Source organism: Theropithecus gelada, chromosome 4 (assembly GCF_003255815.1).
Source record: "Theropithecus gelada isolate Dixy chromosome 4, Tgel_1.0, whole genome shotgun sequence".
NCBI lineage: Eukaryota > Metazoa > Chordata > Mammalia > Primates > Cercopithecidae > Theropithecus > Theropithecus gelada.
In genome coordinates, this window is record NC_037671.1 from 41,003,301 (window position 1) to 41,030,156 (window position 26,856).

At 39.9% G+C, this 26,856-nt stretch overlaps 1 protein-coding gene across 6 annotated transcripts; it reads right to left on the reverse strand.

Moving 5' to 3' along the window:
- Positions 1-446: 446 nt before the first annotated feature.
- On the reverse strand, positions 447-26,536 carry GLO1 (glyoxalase I). Of its 6 annotated transcripts, XM_025383782.1 has the most exons (7): positions 26,330-26,530; positions 11,213-11,266; positions 11,010-11,092; positions 8,511-8,651; positions 7,262-7,329; positions 6,465-6,554; positions 447-1,910 (listed from the first exon to the last, which is right to left on the reverse strand). In XM_025383782.1, the coding sequence occupies exons 3-7, from the start codon at positions 11,069-11,071 to the stop codon at positions 1,822-1,824; spliced, it is 450 nt and encodes a 149-aa protein (XP_025239567.1). In that variant the 5' UTR covers positions 11,072-11,092; positions 11,213-11,266; positions 26,330-26,530; the 3' UTR covers positions 447-1,821. The 6 variants fall into 6 exon arrangements, with proteins under 6 accessions (XP_025239567.1, XP_025239564.1, XP_025239566.1 ...); XM_025383779.1 differs by lacking the exon at positions 11,213-11,266 and having other exon boundaries at positions 26,330-26,536; XM_025383781.1 differs by lacking the exon at positions 11,213-11,266 and having other exon boundaries at positions 11,010-11,074.
- Between the last annotated feature and the right edge of the window lie 320 nt (positions 26,537-26,856).

Here is a 26,856-nt window from a genome sequence, read left to right on the forward strand (position 1 = left end):
TGTTCAAGGGCCAACTGTAAATTAAAAAAAAAAAATGCATATAGGAATGAATTTAAAGAATGAGCAAGGGCATCTTTTGGAAAGTTTTACTTAGCAAGTGGATAAGGCTTCTTTCCTTGGAAATAAAGCTTAAATTACTGAATTTGTGAATGTATTAGCCCTCCTGTTTGTCAGTTCTAGTACTCAACATGTGAAATTGGTCTTCATAAGTTCCTTACCTTTTGATGTTCTGTTTGCACTTTACCTACCACAATCCTTTATTCCTTATTCACTTTCTTCTTCCCACCTGATCCACAGATACTACCTGCTTTACGGGCTGTACAGAATCACAACTGTTCTCTGTTCAGAATGAGCCTACAAGCCTTTTCAAATCCTTTCAGTACTCCCTAAGGGGAGCTCTTTTTTTTTTTTTTTTTTTTTTAAAGAAAGGACATGATGGACAAAGGTTTACAAATTAAACATAGTCTTATTTGAAGTTTCATTTTATTTCAGTCTGTAAGTGTTGCTCTTTGTTTAAAGCACTCACATAAATCCATTTCACCCAGAAAGGAAACGTAAAGTGCTTCTAGCAGTACAAGCGCGGTTGGCATGGCCTTTCCAAAGGTCTTCCACTAGAGTCTAGAGAAAAATCTAAATATAGTCGTGCACAAACTGGAAGTTTTTATTTTCTGAGCCATTAGAGATTTTCAAAATCACTTTGATTTTTAAAAACCCATCAAATGTCAATCATGGCAGGGAAGACCACTGAGCTGATTTCTGATAACTAAGTTATCACTGAACATAATTTATCATATATGGCTACTGGCACCATGAAGACCTTGGGGTAAGGAAGACTCCTTATGAGAAATATAAACACCACTTGTGTAGGAATCACCGGGTGTCCCTAGAGCAGTTCTGTACTAAAGACTTCTAGTGTTTACTCCCTCACCACGGTACTCAGGACCAAGAGCCAAGAGCACAGTGGTCAAACTCACTGAAGGTTTTTACAACAAGAAACCAGTGGAGGAGGTATTGTGAGGTACTACAACTTTGAGGCACAATCTAAATACTAAAAATGATTATGAAATCTTGAGTTGAGCTGATTTATGCCATCTTAAATCCATTAATAATCCATGAAAGTGATTTCACATGCCTAGCCTGCTTTCTTTCTCACACGATAGCTGGGAATATTAAATGAGATAAAGTTGCAGCCTAGCCCGGTGTCTGGGTACCGTATCATTTCCTTCCTCCTCCCCTTTCCCAAATAAATAAGGTTAGTCCTTGAACTTTAAATGTACTTTATAATAAGAAGAAATTACTTTTTCCATCAGTATCCTCGTCAGCATGATTTTGAATTGCTCTCAAGAGTACCTTCTCTTTTGTAAAATAAACACTTTGTACTTTACTGAAAGAACACTGTTTCAGTGTTCTTTACTTTCCATTGTGAAAAAAGTTGTTTCTGAGGAATTGAAACCCCAGAAGATAACCACAACAAAAACATGTTAATTTTTTTTTTAAATGATTCAAAGGCAGATTTGAAGAGCAGTAATATTTAGGAGGCAGAAGGCGGCAAATGCAGCCTCTGAAGGGAACTGTTCTAATATTACCTAAAAAGTAAAGTTATACAACTATATTCAAGGACATAAGATAAAGCATTACTTGAAAACCAGAATGACTGAACAGTTAGGCGAAAAAGAACATCTGAAATGGAAGAGGAAATGGACTGAAGCATAATTTGAATCAGGACAGTGATCCATCAGTCCTAGATGCTTCTGGTATGTAAATATCTTGAATCACATTGTTTCCTCTTTTCTGAAATCTCAAAGGAGAATTCTCACAGCACTACATTAAAGTTGCCATTTTGTTAGGATTCAAAATTTCAATCCAGTAGCCATCAGGATCTTGAATAAATGCCAGGCCTTTCATTTTACCTGTGAAATGAAATTTTTCATTATTGAAAAGACTGAAAAAGAAAACACCATATAAATGTTTTTCTTTCTTTGAGACAGGGTCTTGCTCTGAATGTCAGGCTGGAGTGCATGGGACGATCACGGCCCAAGGCAGGCTTGATCTCCTGGGCTCAGCCTGCCAAGTAGCTGAGGCCACAGGCACACACCACCATGCCTGGCTAATTTTTTGATTTTGTAGAGGCGGGATCTCAATGTACTGCCCAGGCTGGTATCAAACTCCTGGCCTCAAGCAATCCTCCTGCCTTGCCTACCAAAGTGGTAGGATTACAAGCACAAACCACTGTACCTGGCCTTAAAAACTTTTATTAATTAAAAATTTACTTTGCATTTTAATGAAGTACATTATTTTGTTTACAGTTTTAATGTTTAAAAATTCTTATTGTCAGTGTCACCCAAAGTCATACTTTTCATAATGATTAAAATGTTATCTTGCACACATTGCAAATACCAGTCCTCCTGAAATAAACTGTGGGACTGGCTCCATCTTTTAGGTATCAGGCATTTGCCTCACCTTCATGATACCATGCTACCAGTTCAGTAGTTACAGAAATTGTCTTATTTTAAAGAAGAAAAAGAAAATAGGGAGGTGCTGAAGGGAGCTGGTAGCATGGCTTACCCCCACAACCAAAAGACCCAGATACTTGGGTCATACAAACCCTTTTAAACACTATCCCCGGCATCCCAAGCTCTGCGAGAGTCTTTCTCCCAGGAATTCGTAACTGAGATTGACAGTCTAGTGTGTCAGAGCTGTTTGCTTAAATGGAAAAATGTGACCTCAGAAATTTATTTGGGGACCGATATGTTGAACTGGTTTGACTCTTATCTCTGGCTCCTTTCCCCAGTATCCCAGTATAAATCCTAGAGGAACACAGATGGAAAATGCAGGAAAAAGAAAGAAAGAGAGAAAGAGAAAGAAAGAGAGAAAGGAGGGAGGGAGGGAGGGAGGGAGGGAAAAAAGAAAAGAAAAGGAAAAGAAAAGAAAGAAGGAAAGAAAGAAAGAAATCCTGCCGGTGACGGCTGGGGAGAATGGGTGAGGATGGGGTGGGGTGACTGTTTTAACTTGGGCTGTGTGGGAGGTGGTAGTTCTGGCCTGGACCAGAAGGCAGTACATAATGGCTGTGGGAGAACAGAGTTTTGTTTTTGCTCCTCCCTCACTGCCGTGTGCATCAGCACCTGCCCTCTCGCTTGTTCAGATGTCCTTAGCAGTAAGCAAGGGCAGTGCAGGAGCCTTGTGCTTGTGAGAAACTGAGAAAAACGTGTAGGGCCAAATGATATCCCCAGCCCTCTCTCCATGCCCAGGGCTAGGGAATACTATTGGAAGTGTCTCCTACTAACACTGCTTCCCTGAGGGATGAAGTGGGAAGATCCGACCTGAAGAGTTGTTTTGTGGAAGGTGAAATGTTTAAGTCTCATTTCTAGGTGCTTAGGAATCTCTGGTCTAGGCTTATCCAGCCCACTGTCCTGAGATCATGTGGGTTGTTAAGGACAGGGATCTGGCCATCCTCCTATTCACACTGCTTGATGTATTATAATAGTGAACAGTTGCAGGGGAAAAAAGTTGAGAGGACAAAATAATAATTTGAGAAACATAACCATAAAAAAACCCCAAAGCAATGGATTATAGATTCAAACAGAAGAAATATTAGAATAACGGACCACGAGCTATTTTCGTTTTTTTTTTCTGGAGACAGGGTCTTGCTCTGTCACTCATACTGAAATGAAGCACAATGGTGTGATCATAGCTCACTGCAGCCTCCAACTCCTGGGCTCAAGCAATCCTCCCACCTCAGCCTCCAAAGTAGCTAGGCATACAGACTACAGGCATGTGCCACCATGCCCAGATAATTTAAAAAAACCTTTTTGTAGAAACAAGGTCTTGCTATGTCACCCAGGCTGGTATACAATGGCACAATCATAGCTCACTGCAGCCTTGAACTGCTGGCCTCAAGTGATCCTCCCAATCCTCCTGCCTCGGCCTCCCAAAGTGCTGCAATTACAGGCATGAGTCACCATGTCCAGTCCCAGGGACTATTTAAACATGAAAAAGTAATGACCGGCCGGGTGTGGTGGTTCACATCTGTAATCCCAATAATTTGGGAGGCTGAGGCAGAAGGATCATTTGAGGCCAGGAGTTTGAGACCAGCCTGAGATACATAGTGAGACCCTGTCTCTACAAAAAACAAAAAATTAGCCATACATGGTGGCATTTGCCTGTAGTCCCAGCTACTCGGGAGGCTGAGGTGGATTATTGCTTGATCCCAGGAGTTTGAGATCACAGTGAACTATGATCACATCACTGCACTTCAGCCAGGGTAACAGAGCAAGACTCCGTCTCAAAAAAAAGTAATAAGAACATATTAAGGAAACTAAGCAAAAATTAGAGATCAAAATTATAACAGGTGTTTAAGAACAAAATAGATGAATTAAATATCAGAACAGACACATTTGGGAGAAAATTAGCTAATTGGTATTCTAGTTTGAGGAAATCTCCCAGAATGCAGGCGAGGACAAAGAAATAATATAAAAAGCTTCTAGAATAAGACAGAAGAATATACAAAGGAACATAGATTGACAGATTTTTCAACAGCAACATCATATGCAAAAAGAAAATGGAAGAGTATTTTCAAGACAGAAGGAAATTAAACCTAGGCTTTTCGATAAAACTGTCCTTCAGACATAAAGGCATCATTCTCAGTTACACAGAATCTCAAAAGTTTTGCCTTAAAAACCCTTTAAAGGGCTAGGTGCAGTGGTTCACACCTGTAATCCCAGCACTTTGGGAGGCTGAGGCAGGCGGATCACCTGAGGTTGGGATTTTAAGACCAGCCTGACCAACATGGAGAAACCCTATCTCTACTAAAAATACAAAATTAGCCAGGTGCGGCTGCGCATGCCTGTAATCCCAGCTATTTGGGAGGCTGAGGCAAGAGAATCACTTGCACCCAGGAGGTGGAGGTTGCAGTGAGCCGAGACTGTGCACTCCATCCTGGGCAACAAGAGCGAAACTCCATCTCAAAAACAAAAACAAAAACAAAAACAAAAACCCCTTTAAAGACCATTTTGGTTGAGGTATTTAAATAAAAGAACAGAAAAATCCAAAACATGCTAAAAAGGCTAAGCATAGGGGCTCACGCCTATAATCCCAGTGCTTTGGGAGGCCAAGGTGGGAGAATCGCTTGAGCTCAGGAGTTTGAGACAAGCCTAGGCAACGTAGCAGAAACTCATCTCTACAAAAAAAAATAAAACAATTAGCTGGGTGTGGTGGCATGTGCCTGTGGCCCTAGGTACTTAGGAGGAGGCTGAGGCAGAGGACTGTTTGAGCCCAGGAGTTTCAAGGCTACAGTGAGCTATGACAGTGCCACTGCAGCACCCCAGCCTGGATGAGAGTGAGATCCTATCTCAAAGGAGACACTGCAAGAGATAAATGAAGAAAAAGTGATCAAACACCTTGATGTATTTATTATTATCTTTAAGAAATAAAATCAATACTATCCTACTCTAGGTAATAGTGACACAATGAGGATGGAGTGAAGCAAATTCCTTTCCTATTGGGGAGAAGATTTGGGTATTAAATATATATATATTTTTTAAACGGAGTGTTGCTCTGTCACCCAGGCTGGAGTGCAGCGGCGCGATCTCAGCTCACGGCAACCTCCACCTCCCAGGTTCAAGCAATTCTCCTGCCTCAGCTTCCTGAGTAGCTGGGATTACAGGCATGCGCCACCACGCCTGGCTAATTTTTTCTATTTTTAGTAGAGACGGGGTTTCACCATATTAGCCCAGATGGTGTCGATCTCCTGACCTTGTGATCCGCCCGCCTTGGCCTCCCAAAGTGCTGGGATTACAGGTGGGAGCCATCTCGCCCAGCACTGGCTATTAAATACTTAAATTTTTTAAAAAAAGGTGAAATTAAACAGTGAAATATTTCAAATGTTTAGATTGAGACTCTGAAATATTCAATATTTCAATTTTAATTTGAAATATTTCAGAAAGAGATCTAAGTAAAATAATAACAATACATGTAAACCCAGCAAAATCCATACATATGCTATTTCAAAAAACCTACCTAAAACATAAGGACATACAAAGGTTGTAAAAGGTGAAAAAGAAACACCATGTGATTATGAACTAAAGAGAGCTGGTGTCGTTATATGAACATCAGATAAAATTGACTTTAAGGAACTTATTTTTGGGTGGAAAGATACACACTGATAGTGAAAGCTGGTGGCCAATGACAGAAAGGGGTGGGGTCGGGGAGCGGGAGAGGGAGCCTAGGGTTTTGATGGCTCTCCAGGTCCTGTGTCTAGTCCCTTAGAAAGCCACCCTAGTTGCTGTCTTTCAGTTACCTGAGATACCCGGATATTCTTCCAATCATTTCTCTTTTTTAAAAATCTGGTTGAAATGGAGACTTCTGTTACTCGTAGCCAAAAGGGTTTTACTACAACAGTGGCGTCTCTTGATGCTTAGTAAATATTAACTAAAGACAGGCCTGAACACAGTAAATAGTAGACTCACCATCATCAGGTTTCTTCACAAATTTGACTCCCAGTTCTTCGAACCTTTTACAAGCACTGTGTACATCAGGAACAGCAATTCCAATGTGACCTTACGTGGTACCCCCCGAAAAAAGCAGAGAGAAGGAAGAAATAATTACAACAGGGTGTCCAAGTACCACAAGTAGCTTCCAGAACTTGTTTATTTCAAAACATAAGGCACTTAGGAACAGACTTAGGTAGGTTCAAAATCTATAATATGTTAAAGAACAAATATAGGTCTAATGGGCTGGGTATAAGTAGTTAATTAGTTGCCCTGAATTATAAGTTATTTAAAATTAACCAATATCAGCTCATATACAGTCTAATCAGTTAAGAATAATCTACACCAAAAAACAGTAATCATTTACTAATACTTAATAGGTTTGTGGTTGGCATTGACTACAGCAGCCAGCTGAAGCCTGCAATACTGTCGTCTTGATTGAGAGACTGGAGAGCAAGACAGAAGTGTATGTGCTAGCAGAAACTGGGATTGGTATTAACTACAGCTTTTTTTAAAAAAAAAGTCTACTGGAAATTAATTCTGAGACTTAAAAGTAAATCATGGTGAGACAGTAAATGTAATGTTTAGATCAAGACTCTGAAATTAAACAACTCCTAAATAACATTATTTGTGGAAAATAAAAATAATCATATCTCTAATAAATTGATCATAGTTAATTAGGACATTAATGTTTTAGGTTTATTAAAATCATAGTTATACACGTAATACAAAATCACACAAATCTATATATATCACATACACACAAGCAAACTCACCAAACCCTCGAGGGTCTGAATTGCCATTGTGGTAACTCTGGGTCTCATCATCTTCAGTGCCCCAGTTGCTACAAAAGGAAGGAAAACATAGCTACAATGTCCTAGGGAATAGATATTCTGAAAAGAAAGTAACATCTTTGAAATCTTACCATGTTTCTATGCTACTTTACATAATTGGCCTAACCCCTGCTACAAAAATATTAAGTTTTCAACTATAGAAAGGACAAATGGGCAATATATGATTTTAACTAGACTAAGGAGAGTAAATGCAGGTACTGGACAAGAACAATAATAAGAATAATAACAATGCTCATTTATTGTGCTCAGTACTTTATATTTCATTTAAACCCTTAAAACAGCTCCATGGGCTAGATGTGAACATCTCCATTTTATTGATGAAACTGCCACTTACTTGTTTAGAGTCACAGACTCATATCTAAGTCTGCCTGATTCCAAAACTTTATTTTGAATCAAGGGACACACAAGAAATCACACACTCTGAAACCAATCTCTTTTGGTAGTTGTTAAAGTGTGCAGATAAACAACGTAAAGAAATTGCCTACATTTTTAAGTGTTCATGTTATAAAAATATCAAATTTGAATGTTAATTATTACAAAATGGTTTGAAGAGTTTTTAAAGGAACATATGATATCACATTTCTAGATCAAAAATGTAGCAAAATAATAAAAGGATAAATTTTTGGATGCTGAAAGACTAATTATAGTACCTAAACATTAGTTAGTGACAATCAGGCAAATATCTTACAATTTCAGGGTCTTATATTCTCTATCTAAAAGACAAATGGGCCAGGCGTGGTGGCTCATGCCTATAATCCCAGCAGTCCGGGAGGCCGAGGTGGGCAGATCACTTGAGGCCAGGAGTTTGAGGCCAGCCTGGGCAACATAGTGAGACCTTGTCTCTATGCCTCTACCAAAACCAAACAAAAATAATTAGTTGGGTGTGGTGGCACACATGTGTAGTCCAAGGTGCTCAGGAGGCTGAGGCAGGAGGACTGCCTAGAAGTTAGAGGCTTCAGAGAGCCTGCCTCTAAAAAAAAAATCGCATTTGCCCAAGAACAATATGAAGATCAAAAGATGCATGAAAAACACTTCAATATATTATTACAAATGTGAAGTGATTAGGCAGACCTGGTTTGAATTATACTGGTAAGTAAACAAAACAAAAAAGATTTTTAAAAACTACCTTAAAAAATCTAAAATATATACAAATATAGAAACTCATACTCACTGTGTCAGCTCCAGTGTAGCTTTTCTGGAGAGCGCCCAGGCTATTTTTTCCTCTTTATCTTTCGGGATGTCATTTTTATCCTCATAAGCCAAGAAATAGAGTGAAAACTTCATAGCAGGAAAATCACATTTTTGGATTAACCTGCAATGAAAAAACAACAAGCCTGGATCATTAACAACAGGAAAGGCTAATTCATACTATAATCAACATAACTTAATATTCAAGTTTTACTAAAAAGAAGAGCTATATGTAGTAAGCCTATTTTAATGGAAGAAGCAGGAGGAAAAGTCAGTGAAAAATATTAAAAATGCATCTGTAACTATTTGAAATACAAAAATAAAAACTATAATTCATCAATTATTTAAATATAACATTTAGCTGAAATTATGGTACTTGTTAATAAATAGAAACGGCTATCTCCAAAAGATAATTCTGTTTATTTGTAGTGAAAAATATAAAGAACCTTGTTATTTCATATATATACACACATACAAACACATATATAAATATATCATTCAGTTAAATAAACACATTTACTGTGTTCTTACTATGCCAAAACATCTACGAAAGGAAGTTAAGGTAAGAAAGGAGGAAGGACAGACTAATATCACAGAAGACGTGAATGTCAACAGTAAGGTGGCTAACAGTATCAGATACTGCAGAAAGATCAAACCGTATTAAGACTAAGAAAAGCTCATGAGATATGGAAAGGTCCCATGAGAGCAATGTCAGCAGCACGGGAAAGCATCAGCTGGATTATACTGTACTGGGGAGAGAGAATGGCGGGTGAGCAGGTAAAACAGTAGCAAGCATGACAGTGACAATGGGGAAAAGGGCAAGGGAGCAGAGGGCAAGGAATATTCTGGAACAGAGAAGACTTACGCTTCTCTGAGGGGAAAGAGACAGTAGAAGAGACTGATAGGAGAGAAAGAGTGAATGAATTATGAATCCTGAGGTTTTAAGAAAGATAACTGAAGTCCTGAACTTTAAGTGACTTTAAATAGTGTAGGATTATTTGGCAAGGAGTAAGGTGGCATGAGAATGCATATATGATTTTCTTTATTCAGGATTGAATGCTCAAATATGACTTTGTTCATAATCAATAAGAGCAAATGGCTGAAGCATATAGCAAATGGTAAGTTTCTAGAGTTCTGCTTCCAATCTTTTATTTCATTATCACTGCTATATAATATGCCTTGGCCCACTTAGATCCTTGCATTGACTTATCACAAATAAGATTTACTCTAACATGTTTATAATAAAGTATCAAACACCTCAAACACTCCAATCATGAAAAACAATCTCTGCACCTACTAAAGCAGACTACACAACCCTTATGGACCAATCAGACGGGACTGAAGGAAATGAAACTGTTGCAACTTGCTTTTCTCAGCTGTGCAAATCTCCCAGCTTACTGTCAACTTGTACCCAAGTCGTACCCTCCAATAGGAGGGCTCCACACACAAAGTCAACATTAGAGCCCATCAGACAATGGATACAGGTTCCAGCCCTGCCATATGTCAACCATGGGATTTGGAGCTAGTAACTCCATCTTGTTAAGCTTTGCTTTTCCCATCTGTGAAATGGGGATAAAAGTTACCTCCTAAGACTGATGTGAAGACTAAACAAAATAACATTTGAAGTGCCTGGCAAAGTGTTCAATAAATCTGATTTCATTTTGTCCTTTAAATATGTTATAAATATATTCATAATACCTTTTTCTAGAAAAAAAAATAATAAACTGAACAGCAGTTATCTCTGGGGAGAACTTGGGGAGGGAAGCCATCACTTTTCATTTTGAATTTTTCTGAACTGGTCAAATTTTCTAAATATAGACATACATTACTTAAATTTTTCTCTCAATGTGAATGGAGGTTTTCTAGGCACTAAATTTAAAGATTATTTTATTATTCATACATCTATATGATCAAAAACAAAATGCTCACATAACTTAGGGAAACAAATAAACATTGTGACAAAATTATTTCTCAATATACCTCAGTAAAGCTGGAGAAAAAAAGAAAAATAAACAAATAAATATGCTTTAGGATTGCAAGATCAGTGGATATGACCTGTTGAGCAAAAGAAAACACAGCCTAGAAAAATGGAACAGATGGTCACTTTTAAGTAAACCCATTGGTTTTCTAAGTTGTAAGTCCTTATTATCTATAACTTTTCTGAAGTAAACAAGAGGCTAAAAGTGGCCAGAACATCAAAAGTGGTCTGAATACATTAAGGATTTAGCTGGGAGCTCTCAGAGAAGGGAGGCTGGAGAAAATGCAACTATTTTTGTCTTGTTTTGCCCTTTCAGGCTGGCTGGGATAGAGAAGAAAAAGAACTTAAGAGAGAAGCCGGGTCCAGACAGGCCTAATCACAGACTCCTGGCCAAAAGAACTTCTGTTACTTCTGAAACAAACTTTAAGATGGGTCTGAAAACACTCTCTAGATTTGCAAAGCTATATATTTAAACATTAAGGTGCCACTAAGTACTTGACTTACGTCATTCCAAGAACTCTAGTATAAAAATCCAGTGACTTCTTAGGATCTTTCACTCGTAGCATGGTCTGCTGCAATAGAAAATCCTATGGAAAAATATTTATATTAAACATCTTTCACTTTTACCATTTATTACCAATATTAATTGTGCTCTCTGTAACAAGATACGAAAACAGTCCACCATTATAACACAATTGTTAACTTACCACCTACAACTTGCGAGGGCTCTCTGCCCAGTGGTGTTTTCTGGTTGCAGGCCCCTGTGTGGTACAAGTCCAAAGTGTCAGAAAGTTTACACCGCAGAAATGACCTTCAACCAATGGTGGATAAAAAACCTGGCATCCTTGTCCCTTGGTGGGACAATTCGGAGGCAGGAACCAGAAAGTCCCTCAAACAATCCCCAGCAGGATTGAAACTCAGTTGCCCACATTGGTAATCCACTCGTATACACCTATGATCACCCTCTCTCCCTAACTCCACAGAGCTCTCTGGGACTACTTCTCAAACGACTTAAAACCACAACTTTCTCTCTAGTCTGCTTTGGGGCTACCCAAATCAAGACACTGATTTTACACATAGAGTTTGATCACTATAATATTTGTTGAATGAAGGCATAAATGCCCTTCTAGAACCATTTACTGGTGACCATGCAAATTAGCAAAGAGTTGCTCACAAGATCCTAGACTCCTAAATAACTAAAAGGGTTACTGTTGCTAACACCTTTGGGAAACTGTTCAACTTATTCACCAGGAAACAGAAGGCTTAACTGAGGAAAGGGTAGAAGGTATGTAAATTCATGGAGTTAAGATTATTAATAGCATTAATAATTTGACTTAGGACTTAACTATGTATAATAACTCTACATGGTATCACTATCGATAGATATTCATATCCCATGTTATAGATAAGAAGCTGACACTAAGTAATTAACTATCTGAGGCCTCTAATTTTTGGTCTCCCTTTACCATTGGTATGTACCTTCCAGAACATGAGGCTGTGAACCTCACTGGTGCTTCCTAACAGATTTTTTTTTTTTTCTATTATACCCATGGCTTGACAAAACAGGCCTGAAAATTCTGACCACTTCTTTTGGAGCCACATGTTATTTTTCTCCTATATAACCCACATCATATAAAATACAAATATAGTTCATTCAGCATCATTAGGAAATTATATTTTTCTCTTTTGCTAAATTTCAAGTAAATGAAATATAGTCTTTTAAGCATTAAAATTCTCATTTAAAACAAAACTAGCCTAAAAACTACTTTATCTTATTAAAACTGATCCTAATAAATATAATAATTAAATTCTTTATTTGCAGCTTATAATCACATACCAGGCAGGTTACATGTTTCTAGAACATTTGGATAGCTTTTCTCAGTCAGATGCTACAGTCCTAAAGGTCTCGGTTTTATCAAGCAGCTGAGAAAGAGAAAAGTAGCTCTGCACATCCAAGTGCTAGCCTGGTACTCACACCTGGGCCTTGGTGTTCTCCTGTTGAACATATTTAAAGTCACTCTGTGGCTGCCATGATGTGATATCAAAAAAAAAAAAAAAAAAAAATTTAAGGCAGCAAGACCATATCCACTTCATATTCTGGTCTAAGCATATATTAAAACAAGGCACTGTGAACACTACCAAAATAACAAACATCCTTCTTTCCCAGCTAATATGAGTGGTAGCTGCTTCTCTATTGGTTACAATGTTTGCTTGAGGAAGCCACCTGCAGGACAAAGTCTTATGTACAGTCAATGTAGGTTGCGAGTGTTAATAAATATTATTATTATTATTATTTTTAGATGGAGTTTCACTCCTGTTGCCCACGCTGGAGTGCAATGGTGTGATCTTGGCTCACTGCAACCTCTGCCTCCCGGGTTCAAGCGATTCTCCTGCCTCAGCCTCCCAAGCAGCTGGGACTACAGGCATGCACCACCACGCCCGGCAAATTTTTTGTATTTTTAGTTGACCAGTCTGGTTCTTGAACTCCTGACCTCATGATCAGGACCAGTCTGGTTCTTGAACTCCTGACCTCATGATCCACCTGCCTCAGTCTAAGAATTCATATTCTTTGACCAAGATGTTTTCTTTCTAAAATTCTAAGGAAATACTCTGACAAAGATTTATGTACAAAGGCATCCATCACAGCACTTACACAATAACTATGTGCCAGATGCTGTTCTAAGAGATTCACAGAAACTAATTCATGTAATCTTCACAACAAGCCCATGAGATACACATTATTATCATCCCCATTTTACTGCTGAGAAAGTAAGTGGCAGAGAAAAAATTCCAGCCCAAGCAATCTGATTCCAAAGTCCTTGCTTTTAAACCACGAACTTCCTCTAACAACAAAGGAATAGCTAGATAGTATAACACAGGCATAATAGAATATTATGGAAAACACTTAAAATGCTGCGTAGAGATACATTAAATGGCATGGAGATATATACAGATGGTATATTAAGTCTAATGGCATGGGAATATATACAATGGTATATTAAGTTTTAAAAATGTAATATATATACATATGCATATGAAAACAAGTATCACTTAATATGCTATTGAGATTAATTATATCTTAAAATTAATGTTACGGCCTTTAACTTTATTATTAAGAGAACTATGTACTATATTTGCCTAAATACATACACATAAATAATATTAACATTCACTTTAAAAAGTGTATACGTGGCAAAAAAAGTAAGATATATTCAATGTTAGTGAATTTATTTACAAAATAGAGGCTTATAAATCCTTTGCTACAAATTGTTAAATGGATATAAAAACAAGTAGGGCTTATTTTTTAAAAAATGATCAAGTTATTCTATGCTCAGATAACAGAGTTTTATTTATATCACCAAAATAGTCTGTTAACTCCCTGTGCCTCTTGTAAACACTTGCATGATCTTGAGAAAAAGTTTCTGTTGTAAAAAGTTAAGTTCCTAAAAATTATTGCTGTGTATTGGTATGGTTCTAAAATACCGTTTAAAATACATGTATCTCCTGTTTTAAAAAGATTTATGCTATGCTCATGTCTTGTCTCACCTGACAGTCCTTAACTTAACTGTGTCTTTCCCTTATCATGCTCTAAATTTAGAACAATAAAAATAAGATGTCTTTTATGCCTAAACTATCTTTGGTTTTACTGGGATGGCTACTGGGTGACAAAGATTTGCTCCTGTGCCTTGCCTTATCAAAAGGTGAACAATAGAAATAATAAGGTTTTTTCAAGGGGAGGGGAAGTGTCATTCTCCAAATTTAATTAACAAAACTACTGTAAGAAAACTTTTTTTTTGAGACGGAGTCTCCTTCTGTCACCCAGGCTGGAGGGCAGTGGGGCAATCTTGGCTCACTGCAAGCTCCGCCTCCCGGGTTCAAGCTATTTTCCTACCTCAGCCTTCTGAGTAGCTGGAACTACAGGCGCCTGCCACCACGCCTGGCTAATTTTTGTATTTTTAGTAGAGATGGGGTTTCACCATATTGGCCAGGCTGGTCTCGAACTCCTAACCTTGTGGTCCACCCGCCTGGGCCTCCCAAAGTGCTGGGATTACAGGTGTGAGCCACTGTGCCCGGCCAAGAAAACTTCAAAGGTACAATTAAGGATATTTCTAGTGCATTTCCTACCTGCCTACAATACAATCCTTACAAAACTATAAAAGTGAGGCAAGGGGCCGGGCGCGGTGGCTCACGCCTGTAATCGCAGCACTTTGGGAGGCCGAGGCGGGCGGATCACGGGGTCAGGAGATCGAGACCATCCTGGCTAACACGGTGAAACCCCCGTCTCTACTAAAAATATAAAAAAACTAGCCGGGCGTAGTGGCGGGCGCCTGTAGTCCCAGCTACTCGGGAGGCTGAGGCAGGAGAATGGCGGGAACCCGGGAGGCGGAGCTTGCATGAGCCGAGATGGCGCCACTGTACTCCAGCCTGGGCCACAGAGCGAGACTCCGTCTCAAAAAAAAAAGTGAGGCAAGGATGTGAACCAAAGGATTAAGGCCCCTTTAAGCACCAGTAAATGGATTTTTTTTTTTTGGCATAAGGGATGAGAATCGGGTACAGCTTCATTTTTAACCTAAGGATGTCCAATTGCTTCAGCACCATTTGTTGAGCCTATCCTTTCTCCAGTGAACTGCTTTTCATCTTTGTCAAAAAGCTGTTGGGCATACTAGTGTGGGTATATTTTCGGGTTCTCTATTGTGTTTCAATGTTCTATCGCTCTGCCAATACCACAGAGTAGTGACTACTGTAGCTATGTAAGTTTTAAAATCAGGTAGACAAATTCCTCCCACTTCATTCTTTTCCATAATTGTTTGTTATTCTAGTTTTTTTGTTTTGCCTTTCAATCTAGAATAACTCTGTCTCTGTCTTTAAAAAGTTTGATAAGGAGTGTGTTAAACACGTATATTGATTTGGGGAGAATTGACATCTTTACTATGCTGAGTCTTGAAATCTCTCCATTTATTTAGATCTATGACTTTTTGCATCACCATCGCTGTTTTCAGCATATGCGTCCTTAAATGTTTACTAGATTTATACCTAAGTATTTCATTTTATTGGGCAATTGCAAATGGTACTGTATTTTTAAATTTTTGGTGCCTGTGTGTTCTTTGCTAGTATATAGAAATGCAATTGATTTCTGTATGTTTATTTTGTACCCTGCAATCTTGCTGAACTCACTTATGAATTCTGAGAGTTTTCTGTAAATTACTTATTATTCCCTATATAGACAATCATGTCATCTTCAAATAAGGACAGTTTGACTTCTTCCTTTCCAACCTATATGTCTGTTTCCTTTTCTTGCTTTACTCCACTGTCTAGAACTTTCAGAACTTTGTCAAATAAGAGTGGTAACAGCAGACATCCTTGTCTTATTATCAAAATTAGGGAGAAAGCATCACCACTGAGTGTAATGTTAGCTCTAATTTTTCAAGAGAAGCTCTTTATCAAGTTAAAGAAATGCCCCTCTATTCCTATTTTTTTCTGAACTTAAAAAAAAAAAAGTGTTGAATTTTGTCAAATGTTTTTTCTGTACCAACTGATATGATCTGTGATTCTTCTTTACCCTTTTAATATGGTGGTTTATACTGACTGATTTTTGTATACTGAACCAGCCTTGCATCCTAGATATAAACCCTACTTGCTTAAGGTGTATAATTCTTTCTATATATATTGTTGAATTCTGTTTACTAATATTTTGTCAAGGGTTTTTACATTTATATTCATTAGAGATATTGGTCTGTAGTTTTGTTGTACTGTCTTCATTTGTTTTTGGTATCAGGGTAATATTAGCTTTATCAAATGAATTGGAAAGTGTTCTCCTGTCTTCAGTTTTCTGGAAGGGGTTATGTATAATTGATGTTAATTCTTCTTTTACATTTGGTAGAATTCTCCAGTGAAATCACCTGGGTCTGGACAGAGCTTCTTTGGAAGTTTGTTAATCATAAATCCAATTGCCTTAAGTTATAGGACTCATCATATGAGTTCATATTGGATGAGGAATTTGTCCAATTCAAGTTGTCAAATTTATGTATACTAAGTTGTTTTTAGTATTCCCTTATCTTTCTTACCTCAGAAAGGTCTGTAGTGTATCCCCTGTTTCATTCCTGATATTGATAGTTTGTGTTTCTTTGTTTTCATTGTCAGTCTTGCTACAGGTTTGTCGATTCTACTGGTCTTTTCAAAGAACCAGCTCTGTTTTACTGATATTCTGTTTTTAATTTCATTAATTTCTGCTTTTCTATTTCCTTCCTTCTGCTTCCTTTGGGTTTATTTTGCTCTTCATTTTCTAGTTTCTTAGGAGGAAGCTTAAGCTATTAATTTGAGACTTTTCCTCTTTTGTAATGTATGCAGTCAGTGCTATAAATTTCCCCCTTTGCACTGTTTAGCTACGATTCCTTTTTCATTTTCATTCAGCTCAAAATATATATATATATATTTTTTTGAGACAGAGTCTTGCTCTGTCGCCCAGGATGGAGTGCAGTGGCGTGATCACGGCTCACTGCAAGCTCCACCTCCCAGGTTCACGCCATTCTCCTGTCTCAGCCTCCCGAGTAGCTGGGACTACAGGCGCCCACCACCACGCCCGGCTAATTTTTTGTGTTTTTAGTAGAGATGGGGTTTCACTGTTAGCCAGGATGGTCTCGATCTCCTGACCTCGTGATCGCCCGCCTCGGCCTCCCAAAGTGCTGGGATTACAGGGGTGAGTCACCGCACCCGGCCGCAGCTCAAAATATTTAAAAATTTCCCAAGACTTCCTTTTTGATCCATGGAAAATTTATTTAGAAGTGTGCTGTTTAGTTTCCCAGTGCTTGAAGATGTTCTTACTATGTTTCTGCTACTGACTTCTAGTTTGATTCCACTGTGGCTGAAGAATATATCATTCGATTCTTTTAAATTTGCTGAAGTTGGCTTTAGGACTCAGGACATGGTCTACTTTGGTATATGTTCTACAGATAGTTGAAAAAAAAAGGGGAACTCTGTTGTTGTTGGGTGGAACATTCTACAAATACTAATTAGATCTTATTTGTTGATGATATTGTTGAGTTCTTCTGTTTCCTTGTTAATTTTCTGTCTAGTTCTATCAATTGTTGAAAGAGGAGTGTTGGCTGGGCATGGTGGCTCAAGCTTGTAATCCCAGTACTTTGGGAAGCCGAGGTGGGTGGATTGCTTGAGCCCAGGAGTTCAAGACCAGCCTGGGCAATATAGTGAGACCTCATTTCTACAAAAAATACAAAAATTAGCTGGGTATGGTAGCGCACACCTGTAGTCCCAGCTCCTCGGGAGACTGAGGCAGGAGGACCCCTTGAACCCAGGAAGCAGAGACTGTAGTGAGCTGAGACAGCACCACTGCACTCCAGCCTGGGTGACAGGAGTGACACCTGTCTCAAAAAAAAAAAAAGAAAGAGTAGTGTTGAGGTCTCCAACTATAATTTTAGATTTTTCTATTTCTCCTTTCAGTTACATCAGTTTTGCTTCATGTGTTTCATAGCTCTGCTGTTTAGTAACATACATTTATAATTACTATGTCATCTTGGTCAATCACAACTCTTTTATCACTCTCTAATGTACTTCTTATGTCTGGTAATTTTCTTTGCTCCAAAGTCTACTTTATCTGTTATGAAGATAGCCACTCCTGCTTTCTTTTGATGAATATCTGCATGATTTATCTTTTCTATCCTTTTACTTTTAACTTATCTCTATCATATTGGAAGTGAGTGTCATGTAGACAGCATACATCCGAGGCACATTTTTTAATCCACTCTATCAATCACTGGCTCTTAATTAATGTATTTATATCTAATGTAAGTACTGAAATGTTAGGGCTTAAGTTGGCCATTTTATTCATGTTTGTTTTCTGTTTGTTCTTTCTTTTTTAATGTTTTCTTTCTTCTTTTTGCCTTTCTCTGAGTCACTGGAACATTTTTAAAATTCAATTTTGATTTACCTATAGTGTTTTTGCATGTATCTCTTTGTATAGCTTTTTAAGTGGTGGCTCTAGGTGCTACTATAGATGCATACACATACGGCGTATATATACATATACACATACACATATATACAGACATACATGTGTATATGTATATACACACATGTAACTTATCAGTCATTTGGTGACATCATTTTATTAGTTTGAACAAGGTACAGAAACCTCACCTCTCTTTAAATCCCTGTACCTTCTCCCACTTATAATTATCTTAAATATTTCCACTGTTGGGTTGGGGTGGAATTTTAGGTTCCTCATTCCTAAAGGGGATTTTTCCCCAAGAGGGGAAGGCCTGGCAGGATGAAAGTCCTGGCTCCCTACTCACCTTGGCAGGGGAAGGCTGGGCAGCTCATTACATCTGGTTGGGGGAAAATCTAGGCTCCCCACTCAGCTTTTGCTGGCATGGGTGGGACTGAGGCCCCAGTGTTTTCTATGGAGTTTAATTGGAGTAGAGCAGTTATTGTCTAAAAGTTTTCTTTCTTGCCAGGAAATACTGCCCATTTCCAGGTCCTGTGGCTAGAGAGCAGGCTTTCATTAGGCTTTTCTTTGGTCTATGTCCATCAGCATTTCCAGGTTACTAGCTTCTTCAGCTTCAAGTCTGGGCTATATTAGGCAAAAAGAAAACTTAGGAAACTCATCACCTTGTTGTTTCTAGGGTCTCAAGGTCCCTAGCCAGTCTACCTTCTTCTCACCACCTTTCAGAGTCTTCCAATATTTGTCTTATATATCATGTCCAGAGTTTTTAGTTGTACTTAGCAGGAGGAATAAGGAAAAGTATGTCTACTTCATCTTGTCAGAAGCAGAGTCTCTAAATGAATTTTATACAATTGCCTCCCACAATGGGATATGAGTGTATTTGGTTACAATATGTCTATTTTCAGGATGAATCAAAACTGGTCAAAAAGCCACAACAATGATAAAAACGTTGTTTGACTTTGTGTTTTCTCCCTACGAAATCTCAAATTTGCTTCTAGTGATGAAGATACTTATTTCTCTAGAAGTATTACTACAGAGCTTTGTAAGAGGTTACATCTTACTTAAAGTTAAAATCTCCATCGCCTCTTATCTTAGTCCATTTAGGCTGCTGTAACAAAAATTCCATAAACTGGGTGGCTTATAAACAACAAACATTTATTTCTCACAGGTTTGGAGACTAGGAAGTCCAAGATCAAAGCACTTGCAGATTTAGTCTCTGTCCTCATAGATGGTATCTTTGCACTGTGACCTCACATGGCAGAAGGGCTTGATCACTCTTTACAGTCTCTTTTATAGGATGCTAATCCTAATCATGAAGACTTTGACCTCATGACCTACCTAATCACTTTCTGAAAGGCCCCACCTCCTAATACCTGCCTCAGGGATTAAGATTTCAACATATGAATTTTGAAGGGACACGTTCAGACCATAGCACCTCTGCTATCCTCAGTCTGCAGAAAGGAGAAATTCCACACTTGCATTAGCTACGTTTTCAGAAATTAAAAAATTTCTCTGGTTTAAAAAGTGTTGTGTTTCAACCTTAATAAGACTGAGACCAATTCCCTTTAGAGACTATCTACTTTGTCAAATAACTTTCAAAAGTGTTATACTGCTCCCAACAGAAAGCCTTCTTTTTTTTTTCTTCAGACGGAGTCCTGCTTTGTCGCCCAGGATGGAGTGCAATGGCACAATCTCGGCTCACTGCAACCTCCACCTCCCAGGTTCAAGCTATTCTCCTGTCTCAGCCCCCCAAGTAGCTGGGATTACAGGCACGTGCCACCACGCCTGGCTAATTCTTTTGTATTTTTAGTAGAGACAGGATTTCACCATGTTAGTCAGGCTGATCTCGAACTCCTGACCTCGTGATCTGCCCACCTTGGCCTCCCAAAGTGCTGGGATTACAGATGTGAGCCACCAGGCCCGGCCTCAAAAGTCTTCTTAAGGCTCAACTAAACATCCAGACTTGTAAGACAACCATAGCCATAGGCCTTACATGGTACTAGTTTACTCAAAAGGGTATCAGTTAGAAAAACAGATTGCCAACAAAGAAGTATCAGGTAGGTGTTCCTCTTCAGTGGGAGTCCTTACAGGAGTCTACACAGATCAGGTACAGGGAGAAGATTCACACTGGATATGAATGAGAATCACTCTAGGGCAGAAGGCCCCATGTACCACAGGAGCCAGTATCTCTAGTAACAACTCCATAGGCAGAACTTCCAGAATCTCCACAAGGGACAGTTATAAGAGTCACTACAATCAGGGAAGTCTAAAGCTATGGCTTCCTTTCAGGTATTTACAATTCTCCCTCTCCAGATGCAATTTACCAATTGGGTTATTTTTACCATAAGCAACAAACACGATTTTTCATTGTTTCCTGGGAAACTAGGGAGTTAACAAAAAGTCAAATTTTCATAAAAGGGGAAAGGGTTTGTTAACTCTTTATTACTAGGTGTCATATCTTCCACAAAACAAAAGTGAACAAAGTTGTTTTCTCCAGACTTTTAAAAATGAGCTTTTCAACTGCCTTCAGTGTATCTTGAGGAAAGCAAGAAGTCCTCACTACTTCCTGCCTAGACTATTATCTCTTTGCTTTTCGTAGGCTTATGTGCATGCAATTTGGAGTGATCTTTCCATAAAGAAAACCCTGTCACGTCATTTTTGGCTTAAAAATCAATACTGCAGTGCTTCCCGAACACGTTTGAGAGACAGTCCCAAATGCAAGCACATATGTAGCTGTATACTTCTCTAACACCAATGGTTATCACCACTCCCCTAAACTGGTCATCTCAAACATTTTCTATTTCATACCCTTATCACTTAAATAGACATCATTACAGGGTGAGAAAAACAAATGAATATAATGGGAGTTCTCATCTTTTCTTTGAGTACCCCAGTGATTATTTTGGTCACCCTTCCCTCAAGTCCCACTGCTTATAACTTCATTCACTGTGTTACCTGTAGGCCCCTGCCTCAGTTCTCTGATGTCATTATGCCTTTGTATATATTATAATTCTCTATGCCTAGAATAGCCATTTATCTGGCCATTGCCCTTCTTCCTTCCTCCTTTCCATTCCCTATTCTCCCTTCTACTGCATTCAATTCTACCAATCTACCTCGATTGGACAGGGGCCCCACATATATATATATTCATATATATGTGTGGAATGATGTGAAAACAGATATTGGTAGTGGTGGTAGAAATAACAGTAACACTGAGGACATTGTCTACTGTATCAGTGGACACAGATACAGACAGTAAAAAAGGAAAGATCTCCAGGAGATCACTACTTGGAAGGAGAATCTGATCTTTTTTTCTTTTTTTTTGAAATGGAGTCTCCCTCTGTTACCAGGAGAATCTGACCTTTTAAAGAAAGCCCAGAAAGATTGCCCAAAATGAGTATAGCCATACATTCTTTGGACTTCTTTTACAATGAAGATGCTAATGATCAAAAAACAAGTTGAGTTTGTGCCACTGCTGCTCTCTTCTTTACAAACGAGACCCTCATCATTTATCTCACCTTCTGGAAGAGCTTTTTAAGTGGCCTAATCACCTCCAGACTTGGATCCTTCCAATCTACTTTATAGAATACTTCAAAACCCTGACTCATTCCCCACTAATCTATATAAAATCCAACTTCCTTAGATGCGACACTCAAAGCTGACTCCAGAATCTGGCCCCAACCTATTATGTTAGCCTTTCCCACCACTGCTGAGATAACCTGACCTGCAACCAATAACATTTAAGTAACCCTCCAGTACCTGCCCTGCATTGCAATTCTGCCATCCTAAAACTAGATTTTTGCTAAGATGTTTCCTTCATCTAGAATGCCTTCCCATGTACTCTGTTGGAATCCTACTCATCTATCAAGGCATGGGCCCATCACCACCATCTTTTTGATGTGTGCCCTCATCCCCACAGCTGAAATACAACCTTGAATTGTATCAGTCTTCATAGTTTAGAGAACATAATACATGTCATTTTATCCTCATAGCAGCTCTCTGAGATATGTTTATGCTCTTTCTACAAACTCAGCCCAAGTGCCCTGGCAAGGTCCGCAGCCAATGACAGAAGTGGGGATTCAAATGCAGGTCTTCAGGCTCCAAATATCCTGTGCATAACCCATTCCACTGATGCTACCTTTAAAAACCTCTACCTCCTCTGTGATCGCAGGGTGATTTATAATTTCAATAGCACACTAACCCCAGGTTCATTGTGTATTAGAATTGATATAAGTTGGTGAAGGGAGGGAACCTTGTCTTGTTTATCCAAGTATCCCCAAAGTATTTACCATCTTCTTTACATACGGTGTAAATGTATCAAGTGGTCAAACTGAATTTAATTCATTGAGGTTTTTTTGTTTTTTTGACAGAGTCACACTCTGTCACCCAAGCTGGAATGCAGTGCATGATCTCAGCTCCCTGCAACCTCCGCCTCCTGGGTTCAAGTAATTCTCCTGCCTCAGCCTCCCATGTAGCTGGGATTAGAGGTGCCCACCACCACGCCCAGCTAATTTTTGTATTTTTAGTAGAGACAGAGTTTTGCCACGTTGGCCAGGCTGGTCTCGAACTCCTGACCTCAGGTGATCCACCCGCCTCAGCCTCCCAAAGTGCTGAGATTACAGGCATGAGTCACCATGCCCAGCCTTCATTGAAGCTTTTTATTTTCCTTTATGGCAAATTGTTGAGGGAAGTCAGGGACCCTGAATGGAGGGACCAGCTGGAGCCACAGTAGAGGAACATAAATTGTGAAGATTTCATTTTAATATGGACATTTATCAGTTTCCAAATAATACTTTTATAATTTCTTATGCCCGCCTTTACTTTAATCTCTTAATCCTGTTATCTTCGTAAGCTGAGGATGTATGTCACCTCAGGACCACTGTGATAATTGTGTTAACTGTACAAATTGATTATAAAACGTGTGTTTGAACAATATGAAATCAGTGCACCTTGAAAAAGAACAGAATAATAGCGATTTTTAGGGAACAAGGGAAGACAACCATAAGGTCTGACTGCCTGCGGGGTTGGGCAAAAAGAGCCATATTTTCCTTCTTGCAGAGAGTCTATAAATGTGCAAGTAGGGAAGATATCGCTATATTCTTTTCCTAGCAAGGAATATTGATATTAATACCCTGGGAAAGGAACGCATTCCTGGGGGGAGGTCTATAAACGGCTGCTCTGGGAATGTCTGTCTTGTGCAGTTGAGATAAGGACTGAGATATGCCCTGGTCTCCTGCAGTACCCTCAGGCTTACTAGGATGCAGAAAAACTGCCCTGGTAAATTTGTGGTCAGATCGGTTCTCTGCTCTTGAACCCTGTTTTCTGTTAAGATGTTTATCAAGACAATACATGCACTGCTGAACATAGACCATTACCAGTAGTTCTGCTTTTGCCCTTTGTCCTGTTCCCTCAGAAGCATGTGATCTTTGTTAGACCCTTATCAGTAGTTCTGCTTTTTGCCCTTTGAAGCATGTAATCTTTGTACCTACTCCCTGTTCTTACACTCCCCTCCCCTTTTTGAAACCCTTTAAAAATTTGCTGGTTTGAGGCTCAGGGGGCATCACGGTCCTACTGATAATGTGATGTCACCCCTGGTGGCCCAGCTGTAAAATTCCTCTCTTTATATCTCAGCCAGCCAACACTTATGGAAAATAGAAAGAACCTACACTGAAATATTGGGAGCGGGTTCCTCCGACAGCAAATTCCAAAATTACTGCTGGAGTCAGCACCCCAGAAGCAGAACAGGGTGGAGGCTGGAGGTGTGGGCTCCTCCCTGGGCAAATCACTGAACACCTCTATGTGCCCAAGTTATGCCTTCTTTATAGGGTTGTTATTAGGATTAAATTAAACAATGTACTTAAAAACCAAGCCAGGGCCTGGCACACTCAATATATACCAGCTATTATTATATATTCCATTTTATGTCTCCATGTGGTATTCCTATGGCCAAAAATTACTGACCTCAAAATTAATTACTCCAAATCATCAAGAGGAATTTAGATACTATGGAATGTAAACTAAGCTGCAAGGACATTTACTTATTGTATTTTATAAAGATCTCCCTGGAATCCTTTTTATTTGAAATAATCAGCCGGGCGCGGTGGCTCAAGCCTGTAATCCCAGCACTTTGGGAGGCCGAGACGGGTGGATCACGAGGTCAGGAGATCAAGACCATCCTGGCTAACACCGTGAAACCCCGTCTCTACTAAAAAATACAAAAAACTAGCCGGGTAAGTTGGCGGGCACCTATAATCCCAGCTACTTAGGAGGCTGAGGCAGGAGAATGGCGTAAACCCGGGAGGCGGAGCTTGCAGTGAGCTGAGATCCGGCCACTGCACTCCAGCCCGGGCGACAGAGCGAGACTCCGTCTCAAAAAAAAAAAAAAGAAAAGAAAAAAAAGAAATAATCCATTACATAAAACCCCTAGTTATCTGGGAAAATATTTTACACTGAGTGACTCAATTTATATTACATGAAAAAAACAAGTATTAATATTAAGGGAAATACAAGTGAGATGAGTATGACAGGGAATTTTTTTTACCTTCCCCCTTAATTTTGCAATGACTAACATTCTTTTTAAGCCAAGTACCAGGTGCTAGTCAAAAGTTTTAGCAATGAGCGGTGTCTGACTCTTTGCCTTGAAGGTAAGGAACAAGCAGGGACCAGAGTCATGGACCACTTATCTATCCCTTTTAAAGGTCTGCACGAAGCCCATATTCAGTCTTCAAGGAATTTACAAATGATGTAGTCAAATGAATAAATACAAAGGCGTTTACAGACACTGATGACTTCACTGGAATAAACAGCAGTTACTGTGTCTGATCTTTTTTTTTTTTTTGAGATGGAGTCTCTCTCTGTCGCCCAGGCTGGAGTGCAGTGCCACAATCTCGGCTCACTGCAACTCCATCTCCCGGGTTCACGCCATTCTCCTGCCCCAGCCTCCGGAGTAGCTGGGACTACAGGTGCCTGCCACAACGCCCGGCTCATTTTTTTGTATTTTTAACAGAGACGGGGTTTCACGGTGTTAGCCAGGATGGTCTCGATCTCCTGACCTCGTGATCCGCCCGCCTTGGCCTCCCAAAGCGCTGGGATTACAGGCATGAGCCACCGCGCCCACCAACTGTGTCTGATCTTAACATTGCAACCGAGACACCACACCTGAGTGAGTTACACTGATTCTTACTCAGTAAAGACATGTTCGGTAAGTGAAAGCCTTCGTATGCAACAGGTCATTTCTTTTACTGGGTCATTACTGTAAAACGAGAGGGTAAGAGAAGGAAATTCTAAGATTCCTTTCAGATCCAAACTCTGTGATTCTGTAATCTCTCCTGGGCCCCACCAAGACGAGGAAGGCAAGAAGGGCGGTTGTGACCCACAGCAAAGGCCATGCAAGCAAAAGTGAAATTCTGGGCGCGGTTAAACTCAAAGCGATCAAATTAGTTTGCAGGAGTTAAGACTGGAGTCAGGGTGGTAAGGAAAAACGAGGCTGGGCAGGACTGGCACAGGACAGGTATCTTTGAACCTATTTCTGGGAGTTCTGAAACTACTGTTCTCGTGGGCCTTGGCGACTGATTTGGGAAACCTGACCCCGGGTTGGCCTGGCTTCCAGCCACCGTCGCAACATAAACAAGCCAATTCAAAACAGGGTCGCAGTCTTTGAAACCAGCTGAGGCAACGGATCCCCTCCACACTTCGCGGGCCCCACCATCGCCCCATCGAACACCATTATCCCTCTTCCCAGCACGCTCCAGTCCGCCCGCCCGAGGCCGGCGGACCTGCAGCGGCGGCGGGATGGGGTTGGATAGAATGCGGCCCGGTCCCGGCCTAGCGGGGCTCGGGGAGCCGTTCCCTTCGGTCCTGCGCCCACCTTGGTACTGGGGTCCGCGTCGGAGCAGCAACTGAGGGCGGCCTCGTCAGTGAGGCCGCCGGACGGGGGCTGCGGTTCTGCCATGTCTGCACTGCAGTATCACAGACGACCGGACCCAAAGGAACAGAGGAGTCACCCACGCTCCGCCTCGGCCCTGTGCCGCCTTAACTAGGGACCGCGCGATGGCGCCGTGGGCGGGCGACCGCTGACTTCCAGCCAATCGCTGCGCGGACAGCAAGTTGACTCTCTGCTGATTGGGTCCCAGTGAGTCAGCGCCTCCACCCACAGGACTATGCCTCAGACTACAATTCCCAAGGAGCCTTGCGCATAAAGGAAGCAAACTCGTTAAAAAAAAAATGCAGGCTGGGCAGAGTGGTTTCTCTGTTATTTAATGAACTAATTTTGTTTGTTTAACTAAAGTTTGGTAACCATTCACACCTCAGGGCTGCAATTTGGTAGAAAATTGGAATCCGATGGAAACTGAGAACTGTGAGTTCTTTTAAAATTGTAAGGATTCAGAGGTTTCT